The sequence below is a fragment of the Lissotriton helveticus genome, chromosome 5_1, assembly GCF_964261635.1.
Source record: "Lissotriton helveticus chromosome 5_1, aLisHel1.1, whole genome shotgun sequence".
NCBI lineage: Eukaryota > Metazoa > Chordata > Amphibia > Caudata > Salamandridae > Lissotriton > Lissotriton helveticus.
The window spans coordinates 512,311,486-512,331,192 of NC_136065.1; the positions used below are offsets into that span (position 1 = coordinate 512,311,486).

Consider the following 19,707-nt stretch of genomic DNA (forward strand, 5'->3'; position numbering starts at 1 on the left):
TACAAATGTAATTGATTACACATGAAAAGCTTGTGCCTAGGATTCCCTGCATGAGCATTTTTGGCAAATCTTATTATTCCTTGCCCACGAAATTCCATGTGTATAACTTAATTCTTAACCATTACTGCAATGGCAGTATTCTAAACCGTCTGCTATAGTTATTTTAGGAACTGCCCAAGTATCTCAGAGTTACCCTGCAGATCGTTTAAGAACAGAGAATGTGTCCTCTCTAAACGTAAGTTAAAAAACTAGGTTGCCACACTTTTTTAAAGAATTTGGATACCTTCTTTAAAAATGTCTATAAACATTTTTTCTAAAGAATTTTGTTATGAACACTTTCAAAAATATTTGTAAAACAAACTTTGTACATTTTTTCAAATACTTCACTTTATGAATATTTTAACTTAAGGTGGTAAGTCTACATACATTGTAAAATAGGTTTGCTTTTATAGCAAATTCAACTATTTACTGCAACAAATAGGTTATTATACATTTTAGAAAAATTTAATTAGTCAACATGAGAAATAAGTCATGCAAAAAAGGAGTGGCCAGTGCTGATGGTGCCAAGCCCTTCCACACAGTAGAGTTCCAGTGGTGTTAGATTATTTTTATTTACATTTGGCAATTAAAATTGCTTTTACGAAAGATGATGCAAATACTGAGGCTTTATTCATGTTTGTAAGACCTCAAAGTATGTCCTAGAATACGGCTGCACTGTACTGTACAACCATGATAAAACATATAGGAGTAAAACAAGTAGATACATTAGAAACTTAACAGGAAACATTTAGTGCGCCTCACTCTCTGGATGGTAAAGGGGAGATGACTCCGCCTATTCCCACCAGAGACTGACTGGGGAGGTTTGTATATGCTAACAGAGACACACATTATAATTAAGCAAGGCCAGTTACTCAGTCAAGCACAATATGTCTACTGCGGAACCAGGAGGCTGAAGAAAAGTGTTTGTCTGAAGCATAAATTGGCGTAATCAAACTACTCAAAAACTATAATTAATGAATAAGCCAAACTACCTGCGACAACCAGATTAACAAAATTAGACAAAGGAAGTAAAGTAGAGATGTGAGGGAAGACATGCAGCCACTGAAGAGGATCAATAACCTGGTTTGCTGCAAATGGAAAGCATGAATGAAGGAACAGAAAAGCTTAATACACAGACTGGTTGAAAAATATATTAGATGCTGGAAACACAAACCCAGAAAATAGAATAGAGGAAAAAGGAAAACCAATAGGCATTTTGGATGCCCTAACCAGTTCAGTTTAAGATAATGCAGGAATTCTAGCATACAGCAAGATACCAGATACTCAGAATTGCAATCTAGAAAAATGGCTTATGAAAACTGCATCGATAACCTAGGAAAGCATGAATTCATGAGCAGGGAAGTCTATCGGCAGATGGACAGGCTGCGGCCTCTGTTATTGGATTGAAAACTTGATTCCCACTGTATATATAGCTCTAGCAAATCCTTAGACAGTTCTAACTAGAAGGTCCAGATTAGAATGCTGGCAACATCTTGGTTGGCAGGATCTGGCTCATAGTGCTGTGGCTGGCTAGCGATCACTCAACTCTTCCTTAATTTGCTGGGTCTGGCTTATTATCCTTTACTTCTGTCTTTTAATGTTATGGTAAGCTGGCAGAATCTCCATTTAAATTGTCTTTATTGTTTGGGTTTTTCCCTTCAGGCTGTTCTCAGTGATGCAGACAGTGGAATCCAGCTGACCTCCAGTGAACGGACAGACACGGAAGATGGCGAAAGCCCTGGTCTCAGCCTGCGGGCACTGTCCTGTAGCATGCGCACACCCTCTCCGCTACGGAGACGTTCCCCTCACCGCAGCCGTTCTCCTCGGCGCAGTCTTTCTCCAGCCTTCACTGACTCAACCGTGGCTGCCGTTCACTCAGCACTGCAGAAGAGGCAGCTGCAAGTGCAAGTAAATGGGGGAGGGGAAGGAAGGTGTATGTGGAAGGGGGTGGAATGTGAAAGTGAAAGGAACAAAGTCACAGGATTAGCGGGGTGAATAGTATGCATAGACTGTGAAACAATGAAGGGAACTGCTGTGATAATTGTGGGTTTTAAAGGACTGAGTGTGTGAGTCCTGATGCTGTAAGTGTTGGATATGTTTGAGAGTTTGTAAAAGATGATGAAAGCCAGGCATACCTGTGTGAGTAAGTTTGGCAAATCTTTTGATTGTAAAGATCTAATTGTGGCCATATGTGCATAAAGTCTGCCATGCAAGTGGCCTCAAACTGAAAGAATCTGGTGGGTAAAATCTGAGTCAGCAAGTGTCTGATGTACGGCTCCTGGATCATTTTGTGTCCGTTATGCAAGCCTTGGTTCTGTTTGTGGGAGTCCTTGGTTGTATCCCTTTGTAGTGTGTCGGCCTTTGGTCACTTAAAGTCTAGTATTGGTGTTCTTTCCCTTGATCTCTTGAAGTCTCTTGAGCTAAATCACTGCAAGTTTCAAATAAATGGCTCTTTTAGGGATTGCTTTTTGAGTGCTGGGTCTCCAAGTGTCTTGTGTTTGAGCCCTTGGTCTTTAATTGTCCAGTAAGCTTGGTTTGTAGGCATACAGTGTACAAGTCTTGGATCTCTTATGGTCTAGTGTGTAGCACCCAGGTTTGTGTGGGTTTCCTACGTTATCTCTGGAGCTGTAATCACCCCCTATTATTAATGGCAGTAATCAGGCAGGTAAAAATGTGTCTGAATTGCTTTTAATTCCATTGTTTAGAAGCCACTGGTTCATTTAAATAAAAAATATTTCTTTTGATGTAGAGTTTTCATCAAGTTTTGCGGCACCAATATTGGAGCACTTACTTGTGGCACATTGCTGTGGATGCCAATTATGATCATAGCAGTGATTATGGAGAAAGGGCAGGCTCTCCTCCTTTTTGGTGGTTTATTGCTGCCTCCTTATACTTGTTAAAAGTATTTGTCTGGCCCATGAGTAGAATAGGCTTGCACGCTGCATTCGGGATATATATAGCACAGGCCTCTGCAAGCCCATCATTCTGTTTTACTTCACGTACCCCTTATCTAGTGCCATGGCTCTGCACATATCGTGATACACAATACTGCGGTCTAGTGTACAAAATATATGGAAGGGTTCATGCCTTATGTTCTCTGAAACATGTCCTGCCTGAGCAGTCGATCTATAAAAGTCTGACATGCGAGCAGAAGATACAAGGGTAATTAAATATTTTGTATCTAGGAAGGTCTGGCTTGAACCTGTGTGTTTGAAATTGTGCGATATAAACTCTGCATCTGTATGGTTCCACTTTACAATTTGTGCATCTTTAAATTTCTGGCTTAATATATCTAATTTGTACGTTTCTCTTGTAAGGTCTGTGGTGTGAAATCTGAGCAGGATCTGTTGGAGTTGAAGGTCTGCCTTGAGATTACGAGTCTGTGAATGTGTGTTGTTTATTACTTAATTTACTGGTCTCTAAGGCTCTGCTGTCAGATATGTGTCTAATTCATCCGGTGTGAGATCACTCGGATAGTTAAGCCCCACAAATATAGGATGTGAGATTTATGGTTCAGTTTCCCACTATTGAAAGTCTTGTTATGTATGTCTGGTGCAACATCTTTGGGTCTTAAGGCCCTAATGTGATGTGTGGATTGAGGTGTGCGGGTCTGTTTGAGGCTGGTGTGAGAGCTGTGCCCCTGTGAACACTGATAGATATGAGTTGTGTGTGTTTACAGTCTCCATCAGTTTATTTATGATCTAAAATTTGCTCAAGTAGCAGAGAAATGTGCTTAGGTGCTATGGAATCCAGGACAAAACAATAGCATCTGTAGTTTTTTTTTTTAGAGAATGATTTGCAGAGAGTCTTGATATTCACTGGTGGTGTATGGTAGATAATCTATCTGGTGTCTCGTCTCAGGATATTCGTGGTCGATATGAAGCTAGCCAGGGTCTGTTGACCTCTCTAAAGAAGCAGCTGAGCGAGAACGATCATGAACGACGATCCTTGGAGCAAAAGATCCTGCAACTGAAAAAAGAGGCGGACACCTCATCGCTTGCTAAGGACGATGCCATCAGGGACGTTAACCGGTTCCGCTCCTCTATTGACGTCTTGTGCAGGTACTACTGGGCCTAGATCTGTAGGGTAGTATGACCTGGTACTGTAGTGATGACATTTTTGAAATAGTAAATCATTAGGGTGTAAGGTAAAAGGGGTTACAAGGAAATTGTATTTTTAAACGAAGTGATGTGACACAGGAGGTTCCCTCCAATAAATTACCTTAAAACATAAGAAATTCAGAGTTTAAACTCGGAATCTAGAGAAGAATGACCATAGGTATTTGTGAGAATGATGAAAAGAGCAAGAGTATGACGTTAATCACTCTGAGATTAATTTATTTTATTTTTTTTAAAATATGTTTATTGCGAAGTCATAGAAAGGCACAGGTTCTCATGGCTGTTCAGTCCACTCAGAAATAAGATCATTGACATGCAAGTTTCCAGGATAATACACAGCCATATAGGCCCACATCCCGGAGGCTGGGCGGCGCAAAATTAGAGCATGTGTCAAGAAAAACTTTTAGCCGGGTATTAAGGATACGTATATATCCTTGTATTCGCTGATTTTTACAAAGTTCTCTCCTTCCAATGTCCTTTATATAATCTCACTCCCATCCCTCTGGATAGGCATTTTTTCTCTCTGATGTATATAACAAAACACTGTTTCAACATAGAACAAAAACCAAAAAACAAACCCCCCGTGCGTGGCATCATTAATAAAGTACTTAAAGAATCTGGTTATTCATGTGAGGCCCAAAAAGGTGCAGTCATTATATCCAGGAAAAGACCGTTAGGGATCACAGCAAATTACAGTTATACATACCAAGAAATATTAGCGTTCATCTAGCAGGGTTCTACACCGGACCCGGGCTCTCCAGCTCGCCTCCCCCTTCAGCATTCTCGGACTCAGGCTCATCAGGGGTGAACAGCTCAGCGCTAGTGGCATTCTGAGATTAATCTTGAAATGAATAATGACCCCAAAATAATACATAGAGACAGTACTGCTGAGTCTGTATTGTGAAATTAACAATATTGGGTATGTGGGTAGTGAGGTGTTCTGCAGATCTCCTTTTAGTTGGAGGTGCTGACACTTTAAAGGTAAACTGTAGAGTACATATTAAGTAGTGTTGTTCAGAATCATTATCATGCCTCTCAATGCAGTGCCCACACCGCATGGATGATTATCTCTCTCCTGCTCTAATACTCAAACCCCTCATCATACAAGTCTCCAGGTTTTGAGCTGTACATTGAAAGATATAGTGCATATTTGTACCCAAACCTACACCATCCTCTCTGTACGGTTTACTTTACAGTATCATCCTTTGCAGAGCTTTGAAAACGCCCCAGGCCTGCGAGCCTTATGGGGGCGAAACTCATGTTGGCGGAGTTACCAAACGACCCACCATGAAGCAAAATGGAGGGTCTAGAAGCGAGATGTTAAAGTCACTAAAATTAGGGATCACCTTACTGGATGTAATTTTCAAATACTTGTGGCTGCCTTTAATTTCTGTTTACGTACAAATGTAATCTGCAATTGTTAAGAAGCAACCTAGACCAATGCAGAATTACCATGAAAATATAACCTATTTTGTGCATAATTGTATATTGATGTCACTTGTGATTCTGAACATCACTAAATAATCTGTACTATACAGTTTACCTTTAAAGTGTCACACCTCAAATCAGTTTTCTAGTTGATTTCGTCATGGGTTTGAGCGAACTACAAAGCACGGGGGTACCATAAGACATTAGTAAATGTACTATTAGCATCTAATTGACCATCAGGGGGATTATTGGAGCCAGTGGTAGACCCTCTACCTATAAAGAGCTACTTGTGGGTCCCTTGGGGGATCTGCTTGGGCACTGATGGATCTGTGAGAAGATCCCTGCAGACGTTCTGAGTCTGTATAGATGGCTTGCAGAGCAAATGCTTAATATGTGGTGGGATCTTTGCAGGCCCTCATGCGTTAGTGGGGAGCTCCGTACAGACGACTCTGGCTAGACAGGCAGACTGTACAGGCAGGTCTATGTTTATGGCTGGATCTGCGCAGGCATTCCTGGAAGTTGGTCACTGGAGAGATCTACACATGTACTATTGGAGATGAATGCATGTTTCTAAAGCACTTTGTGACAAAATGGTTTCATGACGCTAATGTATTATCAAGTACATTATAATGTAGCTGGCAATTTATTTTAGAGAGGGTGCCCGAGAACATTGTAACTTTTTCTAGCAGGATTTAGAGACGGTGCCATAAATGGTGCAGTGTATCAAGGCAAAGGACATGGAAAGGCTGTGTTATCCTGCTTCTGGTTTTTCTGGAAAAGCCATGTGTTCTTTCTACAGTGAACTCTACAGTCGTGCAATTCAACTAGGGATGCTCCATCTTTTTAAATTTCTCTCGAAAGAACAGACTCGATTGCATTCTTGATATTGCTCCCACGATAGGCCAATTTTACGGTTGAAGTCCTCTGGTAAGGGGAAGTCTAGACGTAAACACAAGAAAGCAGAGTGGGACTTAATCCCCATCCCACCACTCTCTAGCTAAAGTGGAAGCGTGAGGGCGTCATAGGTCAGTTGGACATCCTCTGGAACTCCGGTTGCGGAGCTGATTCTGCAGTTGGTCCTGGTGCACGCCAGGTTTCCCAGGCCATTGGTGATACTGCCATTATAGATAATGGGGTAACCCAATAATCATCACCGGACCTGGGTACAATGCGGGAATATAAAGAATGGTCCGTGACTCATTCCACATGAACTAAGTTCTGATATAATAAATCGGTGTTGTGTAAAAGCTACAGCACTGGTTTTAAATCCCTAGGAAAAACCACTACCGTATTGCTATCAATAAAATATTATGAATGCATGTATTAAATCAGAGAACGGAATTACAGAAGCGCCAGAGAAGCCAATATCATTTGCAATTCATTTATTTAACCAATTACACTCGAAACACAATTAAATACTATCGTAATAGGTTGCACGAAGGGAGAAGGAGGGGAATTAAGGATGTGATGGTGTGGGGTAGTGAAAGTGAAGATCATAGGTTTAAGGAATAAACAATTTAAATAATTCTGACAGTCACTGGTAAGAAGACCAGTATCGGAAGACCTGTCTGCAATAGGAACATATATTTACAAAAATGTTTTCTTTCAATTCAACCATGCAAAAAATGCACTTTCAAAGTAATGTTGGGCGGGGAAACAGGTACAGGTCTTGTGTGGGTGGAAAGCGTCGACGTTTCAACTCGACTAACGCAAAGAGGGGGATTTGTGGACCTCAGCTGTGAGTCTTCTTCACGACGGGGTAAGGCAACCTAATCCTGGTGCCAGCCTGGCAACTCAGGTAAGTCGTAGATCGCTGTCATTCGACCATGTAGGAATAGGGGAATGGCTAATATCGCCAGATTCACAGGAGCCAGAATGTGGCTTCCTCACTTCTTGATTGGATGTATCAATTACCAATTGCCAATTACCATCCAAGTTGTGGGCCCAAGGATGCCCTGTTTTCAAATTGTGATTAAATCACACTTCCTTATTGGGAGAAAATCTGAGCTCCACGTCAATGCATCTCAATCCGTGCGGCTCAATACAATGCCCGGCTGGCACCAGGATTAGGTTGCCTTACCCCATCCTGAAGAAGACTCGCAGCTGAGGTCCACAAATCCCCCTCTTTGCATTAGTCGAGTCGAAACGTCAACGCTCTCCACCCACACAAGACCTGTACCTGTTTCCCCGCCCAACATTACTTTGAAAGTGCTTTTTTTGCATGGTTGAATTGAAAGAAGTTTTTTTTGTAAATATATGTTCCTATTGCGACAGGTCTTCCATTACTGGTCTTCTAACCAGTGACTGTCAGAATTATTTAAATTGTTTATTCCTTAAACCTATGATCTTCATTTTCACTACCCCACACTATCACATCCTTAATTCCCCTCCTTCTCCCTTCGTGCAACCTATTACGATTGTATTTAATTGTGTTTCGAGTCTAATTGGTTAAATAAATTAATTGCAAATTATATTGTCTACTCTGCCGTTTCTGGAATTCCGTTCTCTGATTTAATACATGCATTCATAAAATGTTCTTGATTGCAATACGGTAGGGGGTTTTCCTAGGGATTTTTTTTTTTTTAAAAACCTTTATTATACGTATAGCAGTTACAATCATGGGCAAGCAAATCAATAAAGCCATAAGCATGCAACATTACGTCTTCCAAGAGCCCCATCGCAGCTCAGGATAAAGTCCGTATCAGAATGATACCAGGATAAATGAGGTTTCTTTTTTTTTTTTTTATCTAATGAATACAGGGTCAATGCCAAGCGGTCGTTTCAGGGTCTGCAGCTGGCTTCCAAACTGTACAGAGGCAACTAGCTTGACGATTAAAGTGGGAGTGATGGGCGAAGTAAGCAATGCAAAATAGCCATCAACACAATCATTATACGTGACAAACCATTGCCCCACCCCACAAAAACTGAATACGCCATAGATACCCTGCAAGATAAGGCAGAAAAAGAATAAAGAACAAGCATTTACAATGCAATAGGTCTCGGGTTAATTAAGTTTGAGCTATTGGCATTGCTAAATATTGCAACACCAACTGCAACAAAAGTCTATAATTTGTAGGCCAAAAAAAGTGTGTATTTATTTTTGTAGCAATGGTGGCATGCTGTGCTTTAGATGAATATGTTTAAAAGTAAAGTGCACCATACTGCGATTGCTGTGCAGTGACGGATAGTGGTGTGTGCCTGGTGAAAGTGTGCACTGACGGCTGAAGGAGTGTGCCTGCTGAAAACCTGAACCGGCACCACTCAACCCCTACCCCCTACATCACCACTCAACCCGCAACGCCTACATCACCACTCAACCCGCAACGCCTACATCACCACTCAACCTGCACGCCTAGAGCACCACTCAATCCCCACGGCGTACAGCACCCCTCAACCCGCAAAGTCTTTTTTGATGCAGCACTCTTTGCCATTAGTCAATTTTGCGTACCGTCAATCATGTTATTATGGCCATTTCTTCAGCGGCTCATGTCAACATTGGGGTCACTCTGCATTTGAAAAGATATCAGGGTGATAACCACAAGGCTTTATTCCCCGACACCTCTCTCCTCATCGCATGCTGGGGTGCAGATTTGCAATCAAACTCAGCATCAGTTCTTGACAGCCACAGAGGACATCATTGCACTAGGCTGAAGTGACGCAACTGCCTTCATTTCTAGTGCTTGCATGAGGAATTTCAAACCGGCATGTACAAGGATGTGTGCTAAACTGGTGAAGACTAGGTTTGAGTGGGATATGATTGTGTTTGTAAGAATATAAATAAATTGCAAACCACAATTTCCACGTAATCCACTCCAATGCACACGCCACTCTAATCCATACAATCTACTCCATGACACTACTCCACAAACTTTTGCCATGCTGAACAACAGCCACACTGGTGTACAACATGGGTAAAACAATTGATAAAGCCAATAAATAGCTCTTGCATAAGCAAGACCTCTTGGCTTTGCCAAGGCTTGTTATATTTTAGCCTAAAAAGTTCTGCCAGTCAAGCGTCCAATCTCATCAAAAGCACCCAGTATGTTTCCAATACTTTCTATCACCACGCCCACTGGCCAGGGCTTAAATTGTGCCGGGTCTGTCCAGGTATAAGAACTGGTAGTAATTAATAGTGGACATTGAAACAGCTCCCTATTATATATCCCTATATATTCAGTGCCCATAACATCGTAGCCAAAAGCACTCATTGACGACTGATAAATGAATGTAAAAATGTTAGTCAGTGATTTCATTCATATTTACATTCCAAATGTTGTACTAGCCCTGTGATCCCTTGGAGTGTTTTCAAATTCCAGGAAGGTGTGTTTCTGAATGTTTTTTTCATGGACCATATTACTCTTGTATAGTGCCTACTTTGAAGAGAGGCCCTCTAGGTGTATATAAAGGACCACAATGAGGGGTCTGAATTTGAGGCGAAGGCCTGTTTCAAACATTGCCTGAAAGCAGATGAGAAAGGGGTTTACAATGCATGGTCATGCAGTCCTTGGCCTCTCTGCAGAGAGCAATGGTCCGGCATTACAGCTGCAACTATGATTCTGTGCAAATGTGTGAAAGAGGTATGCAGTTGTCAAAATATTGACAAGGTGAAAGAAGTATAAGAAAATGCTGTGCTTACAAGGGAAGGGGGCGGTGTGTGTTGGGGTCAGTGGAATGAAGGAGGAGGGAGGAAGAGCAGAAGAAAGTGAAAAGCGGCGCTAGAGAGTAATGAGAGGAGGTGTACGGTATATAGATACAAAGTGTTGAGAGAAAGAGGTTGCACATGTCCAGAATGAAATGAACATAACAGAAGTTATTGAGGCACTGACAAAAACTGCCCCTTCCACAGGCCTGAGTGATGGTTATTTCAGTCCCACAATGTCAGAATGAAAACAATTCAATATTAATTAACAACAAAATTGTCGTTACTCGTTTTTGTTAAACAGCTAACAACCAATGACAGTTAACATCCTTCCCAGCCTTTGATGTAACTTCAAAGACACAGTCTCATCACTTGAGAACTGAAGCATTTGCAATATTATATACACAGGTATTAGTTGTTGCTTATTTATTATTATGCAGCGCACAACCATTGAGAAAGCCTAGAATTCTGGCTTGTTGTAGCAGTAATGTTACTTGCTGTATTATATCTGGATGCAGGGACGGAAGCAGCAAAATGCCAGTCGGCCAGCACACAATGCTAACGACAAATGTTGTGTTGTTTTAAGCCTCGCCCTTAAAGTCATCGGTCACGCCCCTCGGTGACCCACCCCCACCACCAGTGTTTTCATCCCACTGTCTGGAGGGCGGGCATTGGCTCACCTGGCAGCGCGTGGAGGGTCCTGTTATGCTTTGCCCCCTCAGTGCAGGCCACGTTCAAGGACGCGAGCTCCGGGTCTCCAGGGAGTGAGGCTTCTTCGGGGGCCCCCATGGCCGAGTAGTGAAAGGGACTCACTGTTCACAAGTGCACCCGGGGCGGCGGCGGCAGAGGTGAGACGGCCCGAAGCTCTGCGGCCGCGCTTGGTTCTGCTTATGCAGCTGCGTTGTCAGGCAACGTGATGCAATCCTTTTCCCTGGGTGAAATGCGGAGTCGGATCTGACCCGGACCCTCTGGAGTAAAAACTCTCGTGGGGGGCAAAGTGCTGCTACCATGGACATTTTTTTAAGTATGCACAAATCTGCATCCGGATTGAAAGGGGCGGTTCCTTCCACCCACACAGCGCTGCGAGTAAAAAATACGCCGAGGAGTCCGCAGCCCCGCCCCCTCCCCAGTGCACCGCGTCCAGTGCAGGCTGCCAACCAAGCTCGGCTGCGACGCCTTATAAACTGTCCTGCAGTCCACGCCTCCACTGCACTTGAACATGGGGCAGGGGAGTAGGACCTATCACACCACTCTCTGGTGATATCACTCGTTCGCACGGACCGAAAGTAAAAACAGAATTGATCTGGTAAGTTACAAAGGGGGGGGGGGCCTCGGTTCCCTCGTTGTGTATGCCTGTGTGTGTATGCATGTGTGCGACGGCGGGGGAGAGCGGGGGTGCACTCGTATGTGTGTGGGGGGGGGGTGCGTGTCTGTGTGTATGTGCGTGGGCGCTTGTGTGTGTGTATGAGCATGCGTGTGTGCTTCCCAGGAGACAGTGCCAGGCCGCAGCGCTCGTTCGCGTGCGCGTGTCAGTTTGAAATCGCCTCCAAGGCGATGCGCGCGGCCAGGATTGTCTCCTGGGAAGCACACATGCCGACAAAAGAGCTTCGGCGGAGACGCGCTTCCGCGCGTTCAGCTGAGCCCTAAAAAGAACGTTAAAGGGAAAATAAGTAGTTTGTGAGTCCAGACATTGGAGGTTCTGTTCAGCCTGCGATGAAGGAAGCAAACGTGACTGGAGGATCCTTTACACCCGCCCCAATGGGTTCTCTTTGATCGAGGCCATAGGTATTGGGAATGGCTGAATGGTTATGCATTTTTCTCCTTGGGAAGGGTTGTTGGACCTTTGTAGGTCAAATTATTGTTAGATTCAAAGACCCTATTAAGCTTTAACTTCCGTGCCCCGTGGGATGTGTGACCAGCTGAAAAGGTAGCAGTAGTCTCAACGAAACGCGTACTGTGCCGTTCATTACAAAATGAATGAGGCCGAACCGTGAAAAATAGTAAAAGGTTGGGGGAGGGGGGGTGAGAAAGGGCTACCAGTCTGCTGCTTCAGCAAACAGGCCGTCCCGCGTCAATAAAAACTGAAGTCATTACATTTAATCGATGGACTGAAGATTTCACCGATACGGTGTCAAATATGACACGCTTCTGGTCCCAAAAGCAGCTCTGGTGAAAATTAAAATGGGTATGAGGAGGCAATGCCAATGCGGGCATCGGGATACACAGGCCACCCGAGTACTGAACCAAGCTCCGGCCCCGTGCTCCTAGTTTAAATGAAATGAAGAATTTACAAAGCCCTACATATACCCAGAGGTGTCTAGGTGCTACCTTCAGATAGGACTATATAAGGTTGCCATGGGATCAACCTCTAAAAAGCAAAGTTTTTAACCCCTTTCTGAATTTTAGCAGATTCGTTTTTTTTAAGTTGCACGCCTATTTAAATCTTCATTCATAATTCTGCACCAAGGTGTCACAGCCACAAAAAAAAAATTGAAGTTTTTCCATTCTATATAAAGGTTTAAAACCTCAATACCAGGCATAGCTTTTATTTTCTAAGACATTGTATTTAAAAACTGCTATAAACAAAAAAGATTTAGGTAGTACTACTTCCAAAGGGAGAACTAAAGATCCAGATCCAGTGAGGCTATAATCTTACTTTGCGGATTTCTGGCAGGAACCACAACTTCATGACCACAATCAGCACGGGCTGCAATTGTGTGTGTAAATTTGCTTGTGAGTGGCTGTAACTGCCCGCTGTACACAGCCCATTATGGGCTGCTACTACTGAAGTTGTGACCAGCCAGAAGAAAGTGTAGATGCCAGAAGAAAGTGTAGATGCTGAAGTGTTATCTGGCCCGATTGGGGCCCAGCAAGAACTACCAGTTGAGGCCTAAACCCAGCGTGGAGCCCCCAAAGTCACATTAAGGTAGGACTCCTGTCTCCGCTCTTCAAAGATCCAGGTGGGCATACTGTCGTGAGCGGCCGCAGCACCCAAAACAATACGGAGCAGCTGCAGGTACGCCACCTCCTGCACTGGGAGGGTATTGACCCTCTGTAGGACCCAGCAGCGAGTCTGACCATTCCCTTCTACAGCGTGGTAAGAACTGTTGAATGGAGACTGAGCACATACATTTGGGTGTGATTAAAAACTGCACCTGAGCTTAATTCATGCTACTACTGCATACCCCATTACAGAATGAACGACCACGCAAAACTAGGAAAGAGCCTGGAAAGATGGTGAGGGTGACCAGAGGGAGCGGAAGGAGGTGCAGCACCAACCTTAATACAGCTCAGAGACACTAAACTGTATTCTGAAGAACAGTTGTGTGCAATATTGTACTCCATTTAGTTTTATAGATTTTCTTTTCGAGTTTTATGTAACGCAAACCTGACCCAAAGGTATCAGAGTTTTACAGAGTTTGCACAAAAACATATACAAGGAATACGTAGTACGCAAAATACAGGGTAAAAAAAATATATACAATATATTCTGATGTGCATCTACTACAATTGTAGTAGATGCACAATATAGTTCAGGGGTAGCGATGGAAGGCCTGGAATATTTTAGGAGGGAGGGTTCAGGTATTTGTTGATAAAGAGTTATGTAAGGTTTTTTTCTGAAGTAGAGTGTCACGTAGAGCCTGTGGCAGAGCATTCCAAATTCTAGGGGCATTCTCAAAGAACGAACAAGTGAGTGATTGCACTAGTATACAAAAAGTACTTTTCTTGTAAAGATAAGCACTGGGCTGGACATTCCTTACTGAACTGGTTGTTGGACTCCAAGCTCAGGCACTCCCACACACATTCTGTGAGAAGCCAGTCACTGCTCGCCATCATTATCACGAAGAGTGAAGTAGCAGGACAGACCCCAGGACATCGGAGGCAAACAACCTCAATAACCGCTGCTCGATGAAATCAGAAAGGGCAGGGTCTAAATCTAAAACCTAATAAATATAATCTAAATTGTAGGTTGTTCCACAGTCATTGACAGTTACTCAAAGGATGAGGTGATGGAATAAATGCACTGAACACCATATCACTGGCAGCAGAACGTCATTTGGCTCCGAAGACCACAACATGTGATGTATCATGTGTCATGCCGGAGTATGATGAATCTTTAATATCCCAAAGTGTACCAGAGGGATTATATTCTCTTCAATAACATTTCAGACTAAAAGACGCAAGAGATGGCAAAGCAAAAGGACTGAACGTTAGAGAAATTGGACAAAACCCAACAACAGAAAGAGCCTCCACTAACGCATTATAATTCACCAACTACTTCAGAGGAGCAGAGACGTTAGAGTAAACGCAGACCAGAACTTCAAGATCAAAAGGCAATGCCGAGGATAACAATGTGCTAGCCTCCTGTCCAAAAAAAAGGAAAGAACATACTAACAAGAACAAGCCTTAGGATGTGACAGTCAGATAGGCAGAACAGAGTTTTAATAATCAAATCAAACTACTAAGTTAGGTCTCCTTTCATAACCCACACCCTTCTTTATTTTCTTTTTACAGTTTAGAAATAGTTCACATATCTATGTTAAGTGTTCGCACATCTGCTAGTTAGGTGGGATATTTTGTGACAACTTTGTAGATTGCTCTGCAGATCGTGAAAGAGGTTAATACAGAGTGACGTCACCTTCGCCTGGACGTGCAGAAATAGAGGAATCACCAGGCGGGCAACTAGAGCCAAATTTCGGGGGGGGGCGGGGGATGAAAATATTTCGGGTAGGGTCTAATTCTTCCAACCACGGACAAAGTGGCTGTGAGAAGGGGTGACCACACAATAAAAGCCTCATTTACAACTAAATGGTCTGTAAAGACCTGTTAAGTACTCGGGTGCGGCTGCAATTACATACTCGCCAGCCCGCGAAGCTGTGTCAGCCCGGGCTGACAGGCACGCCTGGAAGTCACTAGTATTTCCCTTACCTCCCCACCTCACCATCACCCGGGTACTTACTTACTTATCGACCTCTGAAGGATGACACTGATTTCCACCTTCCTTCCGAGGGACGGAGCCCGTGAATCATAAGCTCTACACGGCCGCATTACCACACTGCGAGTGACTAAACGTGCAGCCTGTTCCAGGACTTTGTATGACTCAGTGCCCCCAGCATGGCATGATCAGAGGAGTGTGTAACCGAGAACCTGCGCGAGCTCAGAGGCGGGAAAAGGGGGGGGGGGGGGGGGGAGTATCGGTATGTGCTCGTCACCCACTCCATTGCATAGTAACCTCTCCGATCCTTCCACTGACTCCAACTTCTCTCTGAAAATGATACCATTATTACCCAATGCCTTTTCCCTCGAGAGGCAGCGCAAAGCTCGTTGCCCGCTCGTGCATGCTTCCAGAGTTCACGTAAACAGGCGCAGCAACAGTCAGCAGGGGCTGATCAATGGCGGAGAGCTCGGGGGTGTACGCACTTCCCGTCGCGATGCGTGCGTGCTCAGGTCAGGAAGTGAGTCACGCGCCAGGGCGTTCAGATAGGGCGCTTTGAGAGCCGGGTGTTTACAACCGAGAAAGAGCTGGCAGGTGGAGAGCCGCATGAGTGTAAATTCACCAAAAGTGCCAGGATGGTGGAAGGAGCATCAGCAGGGCACAGGTCCTTTAACAAGCGGAGGATCGCCCGGCGTGAAACAGCGCCGGGCGCCCAAGACGAGACGCAGTGCCGTGAGCGTGCACATCAGCTGTAGCGGTGCAAGCTGAAAATCGTCGGAGAAGACACGCCGACCTCCGAATCTGCCTACTGCCGAGACTGACCAGCCGCGGAGGGCAAGAGACATGCGGAAATAGCCCGGTGAGTGGTGGGCGCGCACGACGCAGCGTGGGCGTGCACATCAGCTGAAGATCACCGGAGAAGACACGAGTCTGCCTTCTGCCGTGACTGACCCGATGCGGAGGGAAAGAGCCCGGTGAGTGGGGGGGCGGCAGAGAGAGAGAGTGTGTGTGTGTGTGTGTGTGTGTGTGTGCGTGCATGCATGCATGCATGCATGCGTGCGTGTGTCTGTCTGTCTGTCTGTGTGTGTGTCTGGCGCATGCCTGCCTGCCTGCCTGCCTGCCTGCCTTTGTGCGCGTCCACAGACCCTGGTCGGCTCGTCCACCTCTCTGTAGTCCCTTGCTAGCTTACTAGGCGACAATAGTTCTCGTTGCCGAGACCTAAAAAGGACCATAGAACCAAGGAAGAAATAAGAAGATACATAGAAACCACCCCCAACCCCCCACCCCGCACCCCTGCAGAAGGCCATGGTCTATCCCCCCAGCAGTGTGCCTGTCGCCCTAAATAGGAAACCCGAAATATAGTAGATAAGAAGAAAAGAAAGAAAAGAAAATGGAGGAGGAGAAGACAATTAGCGTACGGGCTCCCAGCCGCCCACCCTCCAAACGCAGACCCTCAAACCGACACAAAACCAACATTCGAATCAGTCAATATCCCGCCTGTCTCTCGTAGTCATCAGCCGTGCATGCAACAATAAGCAAGAAAACATCCTCAACCTTGTCCCATGCGATCAATTGTATCAACGGAGCCCAGCAGACCAGCCGCCATTTTAGATGGAGTAGGCGAACGGAATGGCCATGATAATACGTTAAGCTGCCCATCAAAGTCAGCCAAAAACGATAGTGTGTGATCAAAGACGATGTGGGAAGGATCCACGCGCAGCATTAATCCCCTAAAGTCAGTAGACCAGTCCAGTAACACCAGTTCCAGGAGAAGAGGGAGAGCCACCCCATCAAACAACACATGAGTTGCCGGACACGGCGTCCGGAGCCGCTTCTCCAACCACTGCACAAGTCCACGAACACCAGACCTCTTCCCAACAAGATCAGTCAGCCCCATGGCAGTCTCGAGATCCTGGTCCCCCGACATCTCCGTATCCCCGGGGTTAAGCAGTACACCGCAGTCAAGTGCAGGGTGTGGCGCAGTGTCCCGCACTCGAGAACAATCACGTTCAACAAAGCACACAGAGGGAGTGATGGCGTCCAGTCGGCTCCCCAGGTCCCGGGCGCTACAATCCAGGGCAGCCCGCAAAGCACCTAAAGCAACCAGAACATCACCAGTCCCCGGCGCTGCCCCAAGAGCATGGGCTCCAGCATTCCTCCTCATTCGAGGCTCACCGGCAGGTAGCGACTCTCGAGCCCGACCGGTGTCTTCCCATGCGTACAATTGATCACCCCACTGCCACTCACCAGAGTACGATCGAGTCAGGAGCACAGGAGTAGCAGACTCCATATCTTACGATCGGTGGCGTTGATGCGGCGCCAGCAGTCACCTGGGCCCACAATAACGATACGGAGCCTTCAGTGCCAAGCGCCGAGTACGTGGTGCTCAAAATGTCGCCCACAATAGCTTGGGAAAGATGAAAAAGTTGTCCGGGCAGTTCACGGGCGGAGAATAGATACAATGTAATCCCCTGGATCTGTGATGTCTCTCGGGCACACGGAACCGCCGGGTAAGCTGGATAGCTGCGGCAAGGGAAGAGCAGTGCAGTAGACACACTCCGGCCGGCCGACTCCTCCCCGTATTCGATGGCCGTTGTTGTTGCAGCAGGGGCTGGCCGACCCCAACACTCAAAGACCCGGTCTCGTGGACATTAAAGGCCGGGGAAGAGGTGAGGACATTTCGCCGGTGTTACAGCTGGTAGGAATCCCGGAGACACTCCAAAGAGAGCAGAATCATTTCGCCATCACAAAAACACGGCTCGAGTGCAGGATAAATTGCAGGATGTAGGAACAAAGCAAGAAGGTCGGCGGAGCCGAGAGCCTACGCGGCCATCATGGTTGCAGGCTTGGCTCCTCCCCTTTCCTAGGGATTTAATACCAGTGTTGTAGCTTTTACACAACACAGATTTATAATTGGTGATACTGCAGCACATAGAAACCTTTAAGGAAGCCCTATTGCTGATATTTGGTTCTCTTCCGGCTCCCTCTGGTACAGCTTCAGGCCCTAAGGATCTGCAGGGGCCCTCAGTTGGGTTACCGCCGGTAGATCTGTCCTTAGTAGCATCGAACCCTTTTGGCCTGGCTCTGGCACAAACTTCCACCCCAGTTCTATGACCTGCATCGTCCCTCCTTTATCGATGCAGTACCACTACCTCCTAAGGAGGGTCCTGGGCTGGTTCCGATATCTGACCCCCGAATCGACTTCAGCACGATGTTGACCAGTGTTGCACGACTAAATTACTAAAGTGCGGCTGATCTCCAATCAGCCTGTTTCTAATCCTATGCCTCCACTTGTGCATCAGCTAGCCTAGCATTTAGATCAGTCAATGTATTTATTGGGCTGCTATACGCATGGCTTATGGAACATGGGTAGTGAGATCTTGCAGGCAGTCGACGGAAGACCTTAGAGCCTCGTGTGCTGGATTCACTCCACAGGATTCTCTGGAGATGTACAGGCCTCTCTTTAGGATATTCCATTCGATGTCTCATGCCTGTTCAGCAAAAAAGATAATTCTGTCGTCGAATGTTTCAAAGAAAGTAAGGCTCTAGTATGCTCCCTCAGTCTTTTGGCCCATGCCAAATAGTTAATTCACCTGGTTAGGAATTTCTGAGGTTACTCCAGGCGGCTGGTGTATAGACAACATTAATCTCCACTGCCTCTACGGCAACCACCCCAAACCTTTCGAGGCTTGGGATGTGCATCAGGCAGGCAATGTACTGGCCGCCATCAACAACAACCCACTTCCCCTGCGGCAACGGCCACCAGGCCGTTTTAGCTTGCCTTACGTGGTGTGCAGTCACCCAGAACCCAGCACTTTCTCCCAGGGTGGTGTTCCATCACATCTGGCAGATGGGTCCTCCAAATCGTTCAGTTTCAGTATGCTGTTCCCTTTCTTTCTGCTCTGCTGAAAAAACCCCCAAAGCAGAGCAACTCTCAGTGAAGTACCTCTTCATTCTGTTGCAAGAAGTGTTGTAGATTCACACACACCCACCCTCCACCCCGGAAGCCAGTGCTTGATACAGCTATTTTCAGCCTTCAAAATTACTTCTATTATATGCATGGCCACTATCTGAATCTACTCAGTACTCCATACCTACTCTCACCTGATGTGTGGACAACAATCTAACAATGGAGTTGTGCCCTTGCACGTTCACAACCATAGGAAGAGTCACTGAGACCTCATGACTTGAAAGACGTCTTGAAACACAAATAAGCTGCAACAGTATGGAACCAAAGGTAGGTGACTGGAGTATGCAGAGCATATGAGTCTACAGCAATACATGCAACAAGCAGATGCGTATAGGGCAAGTAACATAATTCTTAATTTACGCAGGCCGCTGGGACAAATTTGTGGCCTGGTCTGGCTCCACAAGACAGACTCTTGACAAGCCAAACAGTCAGATGTTTTAATTGTTTGTTTTGTTTTCGCCAAAGCAAAGCCTTGCAGTGGGCACTATTAAAGGTTATTTATCAGCCCTTTCTTCTTTTTTTGCGATTGCTGGACTAGCAGTCATTAAAGGTTTGACACATTTTCCCTCCCAAACCG

General features: G+C 45.5%; 1 protein-coding gene across 2 annotated transcripts in view; it reads left to right on the forward strand.

Moving 5' to 3' along the window:
• The window catches only part of CROCC (ciliary rootlet coiled-coil, rootletin), a 574,059-nt gene that overhangs the window by 182,391 nt on the left and 371,961 nt on the right, over nt 1-19,707 (forward strand). For both annotated transcript variants that reach the window (XM_078642848.1, XM_078642849.1), the window contains 2 exons: nt 1,702-1,947; nt 3,901-4,100. In XM_078642848.1, coding sequence (XP_078498974.1) covers nt 1,702-1,947; nt 3,901-4,100 — 446 coding nt within the window. The remainder of the gene's footprint in view (nt 1-1,701; nt 1,948-3,900; nt 4,101-19,707) is intronic.